Genomic DNA, 18,086 nt, shown 5'->3' on the forward strand with positions numbered 1-18,086 from the left:
TATGTCCTATAGTGACGCCTAAACCTGCCTATCACTTTTATTTTAATAAAATGTACAAAATACGGCGAAACAATGTACATTAAAATTGTGAAATAAATAGAAGTTATAATTCATTATCATAGTGCTGTCATTGTGGCAATCTTGGGGGAAGTCCTATGCTTTGCAAGAAGCTTTAATCGGCCGTTATGATTAGGATGATGTTTTGTTTTGAACCATGTTCAGATAAATTTTTTTAAGTTCTGAACTGTGGAGACTAAAATTTTATTTTTATTTAAAAAACGGGTATAGTTATTGTTATAAATTCACACGAACTTAACAGAACCTTGTAAATAACTCCAGATGATAACTTCAGATCTTTTTTTCAATTTGTATAAAAATAACAATAATTGTTTACGCGCTGCCCACGGGAAACATTCCACTCGATTCATTGGACAGCGGATCACAGTCCAGGTGCCGTGCAGCGGGCATTGAGTTAACTACAATATAATTGACGTGCGGCATAGCCAAGCTTCAAAGCCTGTACCTGCTTGTAAAAATGCCATCTTAAAGCCAAGCCGCCACAATGAGCCCTTTGACAGTTGGTACCCACCTTTATGATGCCGACTCTGATATATGATACGACCCGGGCTCATTAAATTTATTTTATCGACTCCCAGCACACCATCTTGCTATCCGGACAATAAATCAGGGCATCTAAAAGAAGGGCCAACGCCGCTCACTAACAGCGGAAGAATTAGCCATTAGGATCATTCAAAATCTTCACGGCTTATTATTCAATCCCATTATGATTTAGTTGGACGGCGTTTTAAAAGCGATTTAATACAGACGACCATTATACAGCCCGTTCTGTACAGCAATAAACGTAACAAAACGTCCATTTATGCTCGCTTAATCTTTTCTCATTAAACGCTTAATGGCTATTAAGTTTTTCTTTAATTCGTCACGCTATATTTATCTAAGCCTACTGTTTTAAATTCGAACCTTGTGTGTAAATTTTATAAAAAGGGAGGTTAAAAATTTTCACTCTGAACCTGAACATCTGTCGTCTTTATGTTCCCTGTTAAGAATATTAATAAATTTTAACAGAAAAGTGACATTATGTTATTACAGGTTCTACGATCGCTCATTACGTTTGCTTTAGAATTTACTATTGCTGTATTCTTTATATAATAAATGAAGTTTAATATATGGTTTCTGTGAATTTTGACATACAAAAATCATAGAGATTTACTAACTAAACAATCCATAATAATAATAAAATATTAGGCACATTGGGCCTTGAGATCAGAGATACTACATATTTTGTACAAAAGCTCCCGAACCGCTACCGTAGTCCGCGCTGGTATAGACAAAAAATGTAAGACCATCGTTGACGATGTGAGTATACACTGCTGAACGAAAGTTGTAAAATCTCATATTATTAAACTTAATAACTCGTGTAAAGGTTTCATTAATTTAATGAGTATATATGATGTAGTATGAGTATATATATATTTATTTTTTCCATCTTTATTCATAGTACCACATTTTAAATGTGCAACATATAAAAGGAACTTAATTGTCTTTAATTAATAGTAGAAAACAAGGGATTTTTCTCTTTTACCACACAAACACTCATGTTTTATTGAACAAAACACCATGAATTAAAAGTAAGACCTTAATTTATATCAAAAGAATATTCGCATTTTTAACAAAATTATTTCTTAGCACTTTTGTTCGCGGAAGTTCACAAGATAAAGGCGCTCGTAAATAGACTACCGAAAGCTATACAGTTTCTTGGTTGAGATGCACAAAAAGAAGTCGCATTCGAGTTCTTTTTTGAAATTCTTATTAAAATTTAATTGCTTAAATTTGAACCAAGTAGTACTCATAATTTATTTTCTCGCCTATAATTTTAATTTCATTGTTCACAAAATCCTCGCAAAAATTACGTTGGTTGTAAAAGTTTGATTGCAATACTAAACATGATATAAATATTTTTGTCGTGATCGCATAATATAGCATACTGTATACTTCAGTTCCATGCATTAACTACGTGACATTTACCTGAAGAACATAACAATGATTATTATTATTCTTTATGAATGTGTAATAATACAACTTTTCTTGTGAGAAAAATAACTTTTTTAAACTATTTAAATATCTTTGGAGAAAAACTCGGGTATATTGTTAAAGATTGAATTCCATTATTTCAATTGTTAAAAAAATTTAATACACAAAGTTCATTTCATTAAACCTCAAAAGTCTTGTGTACAGTTTTTTGTATTATTCATAGCCACACATGGCTGAGTACAACTCTTTGATAAACTCAAGATACACGTACTTAAGGACGTAGTTCGTTTTTACAAAACATGTTTTTTTCATGCGAATTCAGTACAAATAGAAACAAAAAAAAATAAACTCTAGTGAATGGTAACCCAGCGTATAGTACGAACAGTTCGCGATTCCCTAAGGCCCTCAGCCTCCGAATCATAATAAATCTGAACCGATAAGTAGTCGGGCGGATTGTCGGAGCGGCGCGATCAAAGCAAAGGGAGACACATGAAAGAAGCCGCCGCCGTTTTATCCAATACTATGTTTCCACCACTGGCCGTCACGTGTGATCGGCCCTTTGTGCGTTGACGTTTTAATTAATTGGTTTTAAACTTTGAATGACATAATGTATGACAGCTTCGTGACGAAGGTGTAGCATTTTTTGTTAACTCATAGAAGTTAATCCTCTATCAACAGAATTTTAAAATTATTAATTTCGTATCCTAATCAATTTTGCACTTTATGGTATATTTTCTTCATTCAATCAAAAATTAAAAAAGTGGTATGATGAATTTTATTTTAAAAGATTATTTCTGTTTTGTACTTTGTAGCTTAAAGAAATTCAAGTTATTTGGAACCACATTAATATAATGAATCACATCATATGAAAATACTGCGGTAGTTTTATCAAAAAAAAATTTTATTTAAGCATTTTAAAAATAAAATACTTTACTACGTAAATTTATACTTACGGAACTTTGGTAACTCAAATTATAAAGACGAATAATCTTAATTCATTATCATCATTACTTCAGCCGTAGAAATGCACGATAATCTGAATTATAAAATAAGAAATTTACAATTTGATAAGCTGACAAAGATTAAAAGTCCAGTTACCTCTGATTTCTCAATTGCTCCTAAAAACTTTTGATTTAGAGAATCGGAAAACTTGAAATTAAGTTTTTCTTTTTAATCAACATCTAATATTAATTTCTTCTTAAGCATGATATCTCACTCTAAGCCTTTTTGGTAAACTAACGGTCGCTACGAGCAATGGAGAAGACTATACTCCTGATTTCTTTACGAAATTGAATCAATAGTGAGTCTGTCATAACTCAGCGTATTGACAGTGTAGTAATTATATAAATATATAATTATAAAAACAAACAAAAAATACGTAATATTTTGTAAATGACGTCTGAGGAAACGACTCCACTTAGCTAAGTGTTACAGGTAATTGGAACTATTGCCATAACTTCAATTAAACCAACCGCGAGATAGTTTAGACGTAGCCTCAGTTGAGAAAACGTAATGAAATAAAAATATTATTTATTTTAATTATCAATAACAAATCTAAAACTAACAAAGTAAAATATAATTAATAATGGAATTAATCCGAACTTTTTTGAACGTCCTATTTCGAGACATGCTTTTAAATATATAAAAATAATTAACCAACCGTGTGCAGAGGACTTTTACAATATTATATATTAACGTAATGTTCATCTGAACCTGTGATTACCAAAATAGCTGGATCACCACTGTGGACTCGACCGGGTCGTTACAAAAACCCTTGTCTTTACGATTCGTAATTTCCACGAAAATTAATCTACTTTCGATAATAAAGAACTAAATTATTGGCTTGATTTGCGTATCAGACAGACAAACTGACAATATTTTAAGAAACGAATGTTACTTGTTAAAACTTGCATATTCAATATTCAGTACGTGTCTAGAGTTGCAAAACGCCGACGTCGTCCGCAATGCTTATTCAGGGTGTCCACTGAACTAGCTAAATTTTGAAAGTGGTCATTGAGAAAAAAAATCAGAAAAGATTGCGCTGCTTTTAAAAACATCGATCAACGTGGCGTAAGTAACAATGGACATGTACTAAAACGATACATAGTAAACTTTAACACTTATTATTACTCTATGCATAAAGTAATAATATCGTTCCTTTGAAAACTCCCGTCTGGCCCTGGCGCCTTGAGTAATTAATTTGCCGTAAACAGCCGTAAGTACCGTTGAAGCGAGGCACGTACTACCTAACTACTACGCTCGAAAGCATTCTAGATACACATTCGCTTATGTTACCATGTAATTTGATTTATAAGGATCATCCATATTTTTATTATAATACAGACTAAAACAACTGTCCCGTTCATAAAATGCCGTACTCAAACTTCACTTTTTTAAACCAATGTCCTTCTCGCCACGTTTCACTTTCTACATCCCCCCTTCCATCTGGAAATATAACGTCACAAAAGCTAAACCTCCCTAAAAACTAGTTACTCAAAAATTTAGTTTTTAAAGAAAACAAAATTCAAATAAATAAATAAACATGAAATATTAGAAGTTCATAAATATACTTTAACTTAATTGGCATTCGAGTACTCTTAACAGTTATCATTACAATTTCTTACCAAATCTACAGTTAGTTCGTGTCAAGAATACAGTAAATCATTGTCCGCAGTCCAAACAAAGCCCTAATGAACGTTTAAACGCAACGTCTAATTGTGAACAATTTCATTGATTGCGACGTGACAAAATCAAAATATTATAATATACCAGTGCATCGTTAATATAAAAGCAAACTTGTTTATATTTTTGTCGCAGATGAGACAAGATTTTTATTCAGAATCTGAGAATCGCGAATTACATTTAGTCGTTTTAAGAACGGTCAGTCTAAATTGTAAATTGCCTAAAGAAAACATTGTAATAGATCCAAATATGAAAGATATTATATATACACGTTGGCAAGAAAGTTAGTTAATATCTTATAGACTTTCTTATGGTGGAAGTGTTATATGGTCACCGCAATAGAGATGAGAGAAGGCACGATTTATAAGGCCCATGATAAATAATTGAGAACAGATAAATATCTGAATAATTACATCAGAAATTTACTTAATAAATGTAATGATTAAATTAATTACCTTGCTCCCGACATTCACTCACAGGGTCACCTTGTTAAGGTCTTCGAGAGACTTTATTCCATAGTGGGCATCCTACGACCGAACGTTAATGATTTTTCAATTTCATATAACTCAGGTGATATGCATTTGCGCTCACAATTTAATTATATAACTATGGGAAAGTCATGACAACGGTTATGTTTTGTATTTATATGGCTTTACAATTCAGTTATTAGTTACTACTATAATCATATAAATATTATAATTTTCTAGGAAAACATATGCATATTTGTCCCTAAAAATATAAAAATGCATGGTAACTAAATATGAACATACGCGAACTGTTTGCAAGTGTACTTACTCATAAAATAAAATACAAGCCTGTTGAGCTACACGGAACGGAAACATGTCCCCATTTTATAAGTGTCATTTTTAAAAGGTTGATTCCATTCCTATCAGAGTTGCTCGCGCACAATTTAAAAATATCAATAGTCAGCAAAAGAGAATATTTAAAATCAATATTCTAATTTAATCTGTAGTATGGTTTTACGATATAAAGCAGGCTCGCACCGTTCTCTGATGGCGTTCATTTTTTTTATTGTAATTTCAAATAACTTGGTTATCATATATTTAGAAATAGGAAAAAAATGTTTAACACCTCTGAACGATAAACAAAATATTTTCAATGTAAATAAAACAGCATCTTAAGGGGAAAAATTAAAAAAGTAATCGAATTAAAATTGTATTTGAATAGAAAACTCTACTGTATATAAGAAGTAAAATTAAGGAAGTTAAAGGCAGTAAATGTGCAAAAAATTGTTATAGAAGAGAAAATAAAATAAAATCTAGAGAGAGAAGAGAAGATAAAATAAAATCTAAGGACAATGTTCTGCTAATCAATAGGAATAGACCGTTGACTTTTGCTTTTGATCGACGGAATAATATTATGAATCGCATTGAGGAAGGCGCCTAACAGACTATTGCAATAATTATACTTTATGATTAATAGCACATAGTTAATATTGATTAAAACTAGTATTGCATAAATATAAATTAAACAAGGTATTTGTTTATTTAGAAATTTATTATAGCAACGCCGATCATATAAACTCATAATACTAGATTTAGTTATTTAATATACCTAACGCAGCACTTAACGCGTGATAGCTTCGAGACAGACTTTAAATTGAGAAAAAAATTCTATGTAAAAATAAATAAACAATTTAGAAACAAATATGTATTAGCGTATTTGAATTCGGTATTTAAACCATAAAAGCCAGTACTGAAAATAATTTGATAAATAAAAATGTAAAGATTTTAGAAAATTGTAAATGAAAGTCAAAAATAAAACGTAATAAATGACACAGTAAACTTTTATTTGCAATAATAAATACACTGCTAAATATTTTGCAAAACCTAACGAATCACTCGAAAATTAAAGAGTGTAAAACAATTAAATAAATACAAAATATATTTGAGTAAAAAAATTATTTATATTTACCGCTTATAGTACAAAAATATTAATATGAACATCAAATAAAAAGTATTCCATAAGGCACTTTTCTCTATCACAGAACATAGCTATAAGATTTCTACAAACATACACCAAAGATTTATCGCTTTTATTATTGCTATCAATTATATTACACTATAGGCAATAATTTAAAAGTATACAAAACATTCCGAATTTTTTTGCATAAGTTCTCAATGCAATATTAAGCTACACACCCAATTGAACCTAATCTAATATAATAATTAAATATAAAAATTATTTAAATAAATTACTTTTTTCTGTTATTAAATAAACTATAATCAATGCATTACTGAAAAATATATAGTAAACAAAAACAAATTTATTTAAGAAGCTAAAAAATTGTTATTGTTTACTCTAAACAAACGATCTCACATATAGGGTGGGCCAAGAATTCGTTAATATTTAAATCTCATTCACCCATTAAACAAAACAAACGAGTTCTAGGCACCAATGGTACTGGAATTTGCGCTGGCTACAGCCATAAAACATGTTTTCAGCAAGATGGATATAGCTGTCGCACATTAAACGAATCCCTACTCGTGCTCGAAAAAATGTTTCCGGAAACGTTATTTTCAGATGAGGCGACATCCCCTGGCCGTCCAGAAGTCCAGACCTATTTCTATGGGGTTATAAGGTCGTGTTCCTGAACTAAATAAACTACGACAACCGAAAGAAAAAATTGGCGAAAAGATGTCAGTGATCTCTTGGTCTCTTTGCCAACGAGTATTTGCAAATCAAAATGGTGGTCATTTTGATTATATTACTGAATAAAAATAAATACCAACAAAATTATTTTCTTGTAAATAAATTAATTAAAAAATATATCTATATTCATGGCTCACACTACATAAGTTTTATTCCAATTGTAAGTATGACTCGTGAAACTAAACATAGAAATTTTTAAGACACACACAACATTTCTACTAAAATTTATATGCCTTCGATACAAATGCACGGAAAAACTTCCTTAAATTATCACTCGTTTCATTTGACAAGCATGATTAAGGATCATTACCATAATTATTGCTTCCAATTCACGCTTATTTTAACATCAGTCTACTAGTTTCTGTAATTTCATCGTTGTGAAATACAACTCTTGATTTTTTTTTTAAAAAAACTCTGTTAATAATCTCATTGCCAGTATCGAAAAAAGTAGTTTTAACCAAAAAATATATAGTCTGAAAAGACAACAATTTACATATTTTTATACACAGATTATACCATAAATCAACGTGAAGTTGAGACTAGTGGTAGTCCAAAAAAATAATTAATAAAAGATCTCTGTTACGTATTTATAAAATTATTGCAATTCATAGAAATAAATGAATTTTAAATGAAAATTATAGAACAAAAAATTACCAGAGTATTTTATCAAGGACAGACGAAAATTTACACTGCAACTGTTTATATTTTTAACCGATCATATTCAACTAAACAAAGATTTTTTTATGTATTTGCCACTACCTACCCTTTGAACCTTTTGACGTTGATTTATGGATCTCTCTTATCACAAATTATTTACGTATAGTTAAGAGCATAGAGTTTATAAAATTTAATCACGTATTGTTCGTACAAAGCTTTTAGCACCGTATAAGGAAACTTTTACAGTATTTATATGAGTAATAGCATTATGAATAATGCTCAACCAAGAGAGAAGAATTGTTTTCCCGGTATTTTCTGTTTCTGTTTCTTCAGGAACTCTCTCGCTTGTTTGTCGCCTTGCCGCGATTCTAAAGCTTTGATTGCATCTCCATCTGCAAAATAATAAGAGTACTGGGTGGGTATTGGGTTAACAATTAGGCTAATATCAAATTTTTAAAAATTAATGTGCAATTCTTTTGTGAAAATTTCAGCCGACACTAATATTGTTATCGTCCACTGTTGGACAATCCATAGATTGTTAATACAACCGGTTAGAAGCGATCTGCATTTGGCATCTTGCGAATATCCTAACAAGGTCATCAAAATCCATTGCAGCTTATCATTCCAAAATAAATATAAAATAATTAATTTACAAAACATATTACAGCAATTAAAAAAAGCTATTGATGGTAAAATTATTAACATTTTACGTCATAGGTTTAGATGCATAACTAAATATAACCAACATTCAAATGTCTGACTTGACAAATCATAAATACCTAAACTGGATGCAAGCAGTTTCTTAACGGTCCAATTAGAAACCTATAGAGGAGGCCTAGTAATGGACCTCCTATGACTGCATTATGACGATGATGATAAATAATTGTTTGTTTTATATAACAAATGGTATACCAATTGTGTCGGGTCTTGTGAGCGGTAAATGCTGTTGAGGCAGGCTGCTGATCGGCGCCGGGGTGTCGGGCACTTCGCTGAAATGCAGGTACGCCTCGCCGACGAACGTGTTGCTCACACTGAACATGTCTTTGTCCTTCACGACGAAGTGCAACAGACCGTCGGCAGCGCGGCGCTGATCCGATGTCAATGGTCTGTTTAGAAGTTCCAATTGTTTATTCAATGAGTACAGCAATAGTCATCACTGTTTATAAATCTTAATTTATGATCGCAAGTCGAGAGTGTAAATCTTCCATGAACGTGGTGAACGTTTTTTTTTTTTTTTTTTTTTTTTTTTTTTTTTTTTTTTTTTTTTATTCGTACCCCTATCTAGTTTGGGACAGGGTCTTTTGTATCAATATAATTTTTCACATTTCTTATTATTTTCTTTCTCTTCTTTCTTTCCTTATAATGTCATTTCTTTCATTCTATTTTCTATCTTTCATTCCACAATTCATCTTTCTTTCTCATTCGCCCTATTCAGCTTTCATTCTTCCCTCTTTTCTTATTAATAATTACATTTTTATCTTTTTATTTACATTTGGATTTCTTATTTTATAATTATTTTTTATTTATCACAGTCTTATTTCTTAATTTTTTCCCATTTTATTGTCGCTTTGTTACTTACTTATGTTTGTCTTTTATTTATTTCTATTGTTCTTTTAACTATTTCTTTGCAGAGGGTTATGAAATCTTGCTGGTATTCTCCGCCTATCAGGGAGGCTATTGACTCCTCCCTGATTTGAACCCCAGACCGGCACTCGAAGCCGAACCGGAGTCCCCCGAATGCGGGACACCGGGCCACAAGGTGGATCACGGTCTGGTCCACGCCCGGTTCACAGAAGCACGAGGGGTCCTCCTTGAGCTTGAACCTATGAAGGTACTCAGAGAACCCCCCGTGCCCCGTGAAGAGCTGGGCCGAGACCGCGTCCACCTCGATGCTGCGGAGCACGCGGTAGGCTGAGACGGCGTCCGGGAAAAACATCCTCGTTACCGAAGCCGTCGTTCCTTCCACATACCTCCTGTTCCATTCGTCGAGCGACTCCAGTCTCAGTTGCCGCTTGACGAATGAAACAGGGCATCTCTCGTACTCTGGTCGTCTTTTACTCTTCAGGGCCGCTTCCTTGGCCAGCTGGTCCGCCCTCTCGTTCCCCTCCATCCCCGCGTGCGCTTTCACCCAGAACAACCTTACATCCTTCCCTTTCTCTCTCGCTTTCATTACATTCTCCTTCACTCTTAACGCTAAGGGATGGAGGGTGTCCGATCTTGCGACAGTTTCGAGAGCGGACCGCGAGTCGCTCAGTACGGCACAGACTTGCGCCGACTCGCCGGCCGCGTACCCTGTTGCCTCAGCTAGAGCCAGCAGCTCTGCCTGGTATACGGTGCAGAAGTTGCCCAACTTGAGTTTCTTTGTGTATGACTCTACGGCGCCCCGCTTGACGCAGAACGCCGCACCCACCTTATCCTCTATGCGGCTGCCGTCGGTATAAATTACCAGATCGGCAGCCGCGGTGGCAAGTCGGACTTCCTCCGCACTTTCCCCCAGACAGGAGAACTCCACACCAACTTGACCAGACGGGTGTGGTAGTCTCAGGTAGCTGACCGGTACCTCCAGGTCTCGGTCCTTTACCACCTGCCGGGAATGACCCTTTCTTATTTCAAATAAGCGGGCTGCTTCTTGGACCCGAAGGTCCAGGGGAAGCAACCCGGCAAGTATAAGGGCCGAGTGCAGGGACGCGGTCCTGTGGGTCCTCGCGATCTTCTGCGCGAAGCCCCGCTGGACCGCGCCCAACTGCCTGCGGACCAGCAGCTTCCTAGCCGCCGGCGCCCATGCACTCGCTGCATACAAAATCGTCGGCTCCAGCACCGCCAGATACATCGTTCTGATCACCTCCGAGTTCAGACCCCAAGATACCTTCGCAGCCCTGCACAGCTGACGATAGAGGCCCTGTGCCTTCTTGCTCACGTTCTTCACGTGACTGTTGAACGTGAGCCTATCGTCAACTGTGAGGCCTAGTATCCGGACCTCCCCAGTCCGTCCAAGCGGCTCACCTCCCATGCTCAGTAATGGGTAGTCGAACTTTAGCTTGTTGGTTAGCACCATCACCTTGGTTTTGTGTGGTGCGAACCTCAGCTTATTCCTGACCCCCCACTCATGAACATGGGCGAGAACGGCGTTGGCCCGACTCGAGATGTCCTGGGCCTTCTGCCCCGAGAAGACCAGCACGACGTCATCTGCGAACGCCTGGCAGTGTGTCCCGGTCTTTGCCACCTCCTCCAGGAGAGGGTTGATGAGGAGGGTCCAGAAGGTTGGGCCGCCTACGGATCCCTGCACGCACCCCTTGGTGGTCTCTCTGGCCCACTCTGCCCCCGCGTACCGTACGGACACCTTGCGATCGCTAAAATAGCTGTCAACAAGACGCCGCAGATTCGCGGGGCAGCGAGTCTCTGCCAGTCTGCACCGTATAGCAGGCCACCAGGCGTTATCGAAGGCTCCCTCTATGTCCAATGATACCAGCACTGCGATCTCCTTCTCCTTCAGCCGGGTTCGCAGATGCTGGATCAGGTCATACAGGGAGTCTTCGGTACACCTCTGCGGCATGAAGCCGTATTGGTGGCTACTGATATACGGTGCAGTGTACCACCGGATCCTACGGACCATCATTTTGCCGAGAATCGGCAAGAGTCCGATGGGCCTGTAGGATTTCGGGTGCGTGTAGTCCTCCTTGTCCGGCTTCCGCAACGCTACGACCACTGCCTCCTTCCATCTCGTGGGGAAGTGGGAAAGCGCGAGACACCGGTTGGAGAGCGCGAGGTACAGAACGGGGTCCACGGCGACGGCCGCACGGCAGATGTCCGCGGTGAGTCCGTCAGAGCCAGGTGCCTTCTTGGCGTTGAAGGTCGATACGGACCATCGGAGCTCCTCCATCGTAAACGGGGGGTCGCATGTTCCATCATGGTCCCCCGAATTGACTTCATCGGCTTTAGCTCTTACAGTTCTGTGGTCCGCATTGTCCTTCCCGGGGTCGTCCTCCGGGAAGAAAACCTCCGCCAGCAACCTGGCTGATCCCGCTGCGTCCAGCACTTTACCTGACTGGACGAGGGGGACGTCCTCTCGCCTCACCTCCGTGCGACGCATCACACGGTGGATCCCGCCCCACATGGTCTCGCGATCCTGTCTCTCACAGAAACGCTTCCAGCTATGGGTCTGAGCGCGCCTCGCCTCAAGGCGGTATGCCTCCTTCGCGTCGCAGTACTCGCGCCAGACCAGCTCCTTACGAGCCGGCCTCGCGGCCCTGATCCTTCTCTTCTTCCTCAAGACATCTGCCTTGAGGAGAGAGAGCTGTTCGGACCACCAGGGCAATTCCGTTCTCTTCCGCTTGGAGACCTTCGGCAGGACCAACTCGCAAGCGTCCCTCACGGTTTCCACATACCGACCGACCGTGCTGTCCAACGCCCCTTTTTCGGTGATCTGATTCACCTCGGTAGGCGTCAGACAGCGATCCGATAGCAGCCGAGCGACAGTTCGATGGAACTCGCCCCAGTCTGCCCTACGGGTAGTGTACTGCCGTGTGGTCCGCTTGACGTCCGTGCCTTGGGACCTCTCAAACTTCAGATTGAACACAATTGCCCTGTGGTCCGACGAGGATATGTCGTCCACGAGGCTCCAGCCCACCGCTCGGTCGAGCAGGGTGGTCGAGCAAGCAGTAATGTCGACGCGACTGGAGTAATGCTTACCGCCCCGATACGTATCAAACGTCGGCTCAGACCCCTGGTTCAACACGTGCACTCCCAGTTGGTCGAGGGCGGCTGCGACCTCCTCCCCCCTTCGGTCCGTGGACCGGCTACCCCACCAGGTGTTATGCGCATTGACGTCGCCACCCAGTACCACGTTGGCTGTCCCCAAGCCCTCCACGGCCGAGCCGATCCGGTCCAGGTATGGTCCGACGGGCGTATTAGGCTCCAGGTAGACGGACACCACCCCTATCTCCCAAGCCCCAGTCCTCAGCCTGGCCGCAGCAACGTTGCCAGACGTGAGTTGGGGACATTGAGTGATATCGATAGTGTCGTCGAATAGCACAATGGCCGCCTTGACAACCTCCCCGTTGCCTCGCGCGACACATTGTACCACCCTTGTCCCTGGGTAGTGCCTCATCTCGCCAATAGCGCCGATATACGGCTCCTGGACCAATGCGAACGCCCAGCCTCTCTTCGGCGCTTCACATATCAGCTCGGCAGTAGCGAGCTTGGACCTTTGCAGGTTTAGCTGCGCCACGCGGTACTGGTGGTGCCCTGCGCGGAGAGTGCGGTGAGTCACCTGGGTGCCCTTAGCAATACGCTACGGACGCCCGTGCTATGGTGTCCCACTTTCTCCGCACAGGACAGTCTTCGTCAAATGCGCCGTGGTCCCACCGGTCTGCCTTAGCTAGTCGGCAGTTCCGGCAGGCGGGAGGTTTCCCGGCTTGCCGATCCGGACACTCGGCGCGTAGGTGCCGGCCACCACAATGGCTGCAGCGGTCTTCGCTCTCCGCGCAATGCCGTTTGGTGTGGCCGTAACCTAGGCACCGAGTGCACTGGACTAGCGGGGAGTGATCATGCACCCGCACTCGCTGGAGGTCCACGTGCATGTAGCCCGCAGCCGTCAGCCGTCCCCAGAGCGCAGGCGACACGCGCATGACCACATGGATCGTCTGCACATTTCGCGCCCTCCTCCTGAACCTTACCTCCGCCCTCTGATCCTCCTCAGAGACGTCGACCAGCAGGTGTTTATTTTGGGTCTTAATGGCCTTTACTATTTCTTCGTTAGTATTATAGGCCATTACGTCTCTGAGCAGAACCAGTGGGTCCTTGTTTTTGACCTCTGCAAGGTTCAGGTCCCTGCCTGCCCTCCTCAGCCCCTCACGCACCCTCTCCAGCAACGTGGTGAACGTTTGTGACTGGATTGTGACTACTGCTTAAGGTCGTAAAGCGTAGAGGACGCCTAACCTAAAACCTCTTTTAAGATAGCGAAGCGCAAAGGCTCCTGGAGGTGCCCAGGCTCGAGCCGTTACACACTCCAAGGTCACAGAATTGGTGGCCGCTAACGTCACAAAAAGCTTCGGCGGACGCACCCACAAAGGGATTTCAAAGGTCGGTAATCAGTCCTCGTACAACATGGGGGTAGACAAACAATAAAATTCATCTGCTGGTGTAAAAGCAAGCGTAACATGGAAACAGTTTACAATGCGATTTAAATAAGAACAGGACCGGCCTAGCGCCATGTTGTGACGTCACAACCGGAACTTGGTATAGTGTGCAAAAAAAGCAATGTTAAAAAATAATACCAGTGGCTAAAGTCACTCGCTCGGTTACCTTCGAAGCAGTTTCCAAATGCTTAATGAAACTTCCAAATACATCACATCACGCGATATATGAATATTGCCATCTGGCCCTGGTACAATTCTTGCTTGTTTTAACTGGTCCAACAACATTATGGCACGTTTTTTCTCTTCCTCGAAGTACTTATCAACATTGCTGATAATCTCTCGAGCTCGCCGATGTAAAACACTACCTCTTTTGCACATTGTAGAACAAATTAAACAATCAACAAAAATAATAATTATTACTTTTTTATTTTATATATTTAATGCTGACCGTACTTATATGAATGAAGTTAGCCGAGAGCCCGTCCTATTCTTATTTTAATCGCATTGTACAAGTGTTATTAGACGATAAATAATGGTTATTGAGCCCAAATATGTGCTACAAAAATCATTTTGCAGTATGCCTCTAATCTCTCTCTCAGAGTAGGTAAGTATTGTATTGTGGCGACTCTCTTGCCTACTTAATATTCAAAGTTCCCAAACGCAAAACTCAAACCACAAAACAAACGTCTCTGACGTCACTACTTCACGCTCGCTACTTGAAGACACGACTTGAGCTGTTCGATTGTAGATTTATATAGAGTAGTAGAAGTCAACATCAACATCTAAGTTTCATTACACTAAAGCAGAAGAGAATATCCCATACATACAATATAAATATATATTTCTTAGTAGTGAAAATATTACTATACTGATGACAAAACTGGTCGGACAGTTAGCTGTTAAGATTAGCGAATTATTAAACACTTACATGAGAAACATTTCATCGTATAAGGGGAAGAGGTTCTTGCTGTGCGTCTGAGTTTTGGGTTTTGCCACGTTAGCGAAGATGTCTTCTGGCAGCAATCCTACGCGCACGTATGAGTCGCATAAACCTGTAATTATATAAAAAATATTACATACTAATATAAAAATTTTTCAACATCTAGAAAAATCCAATCAAACCTTTTAATCGAATATCATATAAATATACAGTATTATTGATAGTTCTCTGTAGGAAACTAGCATATTTAATTTTTAATTCTCAACTGTTCCCTTTAATGAAATAATTTTAATAAATTTATTATAAGTGTGTACACCATGTCTACATTGATTTATCCGAGTCTTTTTTCCCTATGAAATTCACAAATCCATTTGTAGGCTCTTTTGAAAGCTTCGATTCTGGCACTTATTATGCATTATTTATTCACGTGAATTTTTTATCTTATCAGATTGAAGGTATAGCAATATTGATAAATATATTTAAAGAATAAAATGACACTTAAAGATAGAACCTAACACAATACTTAAGAACTAAAGAAATAATCATAATCAATCTATAAAAATTGTTACCATTTGAATCTGTCGGTGTTAAATTCCTTGCGTTCATGATTTCAATTTTCAAATTATCGTCTATGAACTGTGCTCTCACTGTGAGAATTCCCATCTTCGGCTCTGATATTGCTTGCTGTTCTTGCCACCTCTCTAAATGATATTGATGTATTAATTCTCTAGTTTCCATTCCGTGAATCTTTAACAAATACTCTACACGTTTCAATGTTTCCGAAGTATAAACTTCCTTATTGTCTTGACGGAATGATCGAACCATTATCCTCAAACATTCGTGTAAATTGGAAAAGAAAGATGGCGGACGGCGTTTCTGAAAAAAATATGAGTATCTAATTAAAACTAATGCTGCAGTGTTTTATTTCAACACCCCCACCTATGATGATAAATGTAATGAGATTTTTAATTAATAAAAACGAAACTTGTTGATCTTTTAGAAGAAATTTTAAATAATAAACATTCTATAATATTATCATATTTTTGTTCTTACATTATTAAAAACAAAGGCGACTTTTTATATTTATTAAAGCAAATTTGTATTTCTCTTAATTATTTAAAATAGGTATAAGCATTAATGTACACTTTAACACCAGAATAATTCTTCTTGTAATCGAAGCCTTTCTAAACAGATATAACTCACATTTTTCCTTGATTCTATGTAATCAATTAAAAATTGATTTATAATTCATTGCAACATTATTTACTTTATAAATAAAGATTTGAAGTGTTCACGAACTGATTAAAATTCACTTAAACATCTATTTACGTAACGACACGTGCTGTTAACATATACAACCAGTTGCTAGAAAACAACTAAACTACATTCATAACATAAGGATTCAATTTATTTTGACTACAAAGTAGTTAGAGTTACTCAACTCATTTTTGATATAATATTTAAAAATAATAATTTACTCTGAATTACAATAATAGTATAAATCAGGTAATAAAATAACATTTTAATAAGAGAACACTTAATAACAATCATGTGTAAACAAAGAACTTTCAGAACGAGCTAACAGCACAGATAGACTAACGACCCTGTGGCAGCAAAGATAATAACAATATTTTTTTTAATAATTAAAATAACCTTAACGTTAGTGTATTGATAGACCAATGTGTTCTGATACCAACGACTTCATTGCTACTCTATACCAGATGAAAAAAAAATAGGTAAAGGGTGTCAGAGTGGCCCCTTGCCTTCTTAAGACGCAGTACAGCGGTTGCAGTAGCACAATTTTTTTTACTCATAACTTTTTCATATGACTCATAGATACATATTATACTAGCAAATAATTTTTTTTATTTGATTATATACTGTTATTACCACCCGTATTGTTATTATTTACAATATTGAATGCATTATAATCTATTATGTATGTTCATTTGTAATATTCATGCATGAATTTAAAATGTAATAATTAAAATAGGTTATTAAAAGTTAATATTAACATGCATATACTTGGGTACAATCGTTGACATTTAAGAACTTATTATATATTTATTTTAAATTTAACAAACATGTCTAGAACTGACTAAAGGTAATAAAGTAGCTGCCACTAGGTCTAGAGTACATAGAACAGCGCATGGATAACATAAGCACACTGATAACATATACAAGGTGCTGGCTATAATATATGATTACCGCATCCAAGTGGGCGGCTACCGACTTGTTCAAGCGCCTCGGGTCGATATAGCGAGTTATCTTTGCCTTTCGGTGCTATTAAAACAACAAATGAAATAAATTAAAACATAAGCATTTAATAATTATCACATTGTGTTTGTGCTTCTAGAATGTTCCACCAGCGTGCATTACATATGCAACATTTATTTACCCGCAATAATACAACGTAGGGTGTTACTCTGTTTTTGCCAAAATATCTACGCGTAACTAAGCGGATTCGCGTAGCAATGTCTACTTTCTGTTTCTACAAAATTTACAAAAAAATTATAGGATAGATATTAGAAAATAGTTAAATTGATTAGTCCCGAGTTAGTACAGAATGTAAATCCATTGAAAGTATTGATAAGTTTTAACAACTACATAAAAAAACATTATATAAAAACAGTGATCGAATATTCTGATGTAAATTTACTAGAAGTAAATATATTTAAAAAAATCAGCTTTCCATAAATGTACGTATTAAAAAAATTCACTGTTTTCATTTATACAAAGAAAGCCTATTAAAATATTTAATTAACATAATTTACCTATTATTAATTCATTAAAGATATTCTCAACAAATAATTTTGCTTTGAGAATATCGACAATTTTAAAACGCAAAACATTAAATTAGGGTTACAAGTAAATTAAAAATTGATATAATGAATCATTCTTTCATTGGATCTACAACTTATAAGTCAAAAACAAAAATGAGTTCA

General features: G+C 37.7%; 1 protein-coding gene across 3 annotated transcripts in view; it reads right to left on the reverse strand.

The window, feature by feature from the left end:
• Positions 1–6,527: 6,527 nt before the first annotated feature.
• Positions 6,528–18,086, reverse strand: part of stac (C2 and C2B_Munc13-like domain-containing protein staccato) — a 59,047-nt gene continuing 47,488 nt past the window's right edge. For 2 of the 3 annotated variants that reach the window (XM_068777703.1, XM_068777702.1), the window contains exons 13-16: positions 15,711–16,017; positions 15,130–15,253; positions 8,977–9,170; positions 6,528–8,456 (exon numbers count right to left, since the gene is read on the reverse strand). In XM_068777703.1, coding sequence (XP_068633804.1) covers positions 8,344–8,456; positions 8,977–9,170; positions 15,130–15,253; positions 15,711–16,017 — 738 coding nt within the window. In that variant the 3' untranslated portion in view covers positions 6,528–8,343. Of the gene's footprint in view, positions 8,457–8,976; positions 9,171–15,129; positions 15,254–15,710; positions 16,018–17,349; positions 17,425–18,086 lie in introns of all 3 variants that reach the window. The other variant, XM_068777705.1, reaches the window with a different exon arrangement.

Source organism: Battus philenor, unplaced genomic scaffold (genome assembly GCF_028537555.1).
Source record: "Battus philenor isolate CCGP_79_NKW_IND1 unplaced genomic scaffold, ilBatPhil1.0.hap1 SCAF_14, whole genome shotgun sequence".
In the NCBI taxonomy this organism is placed as follows: domain Eukaryota; kingdom Metazoa; phylum Arthropoda; class Insecta; order Lepidoptera; family Papilionidae; genus Battus; species Battus philenor.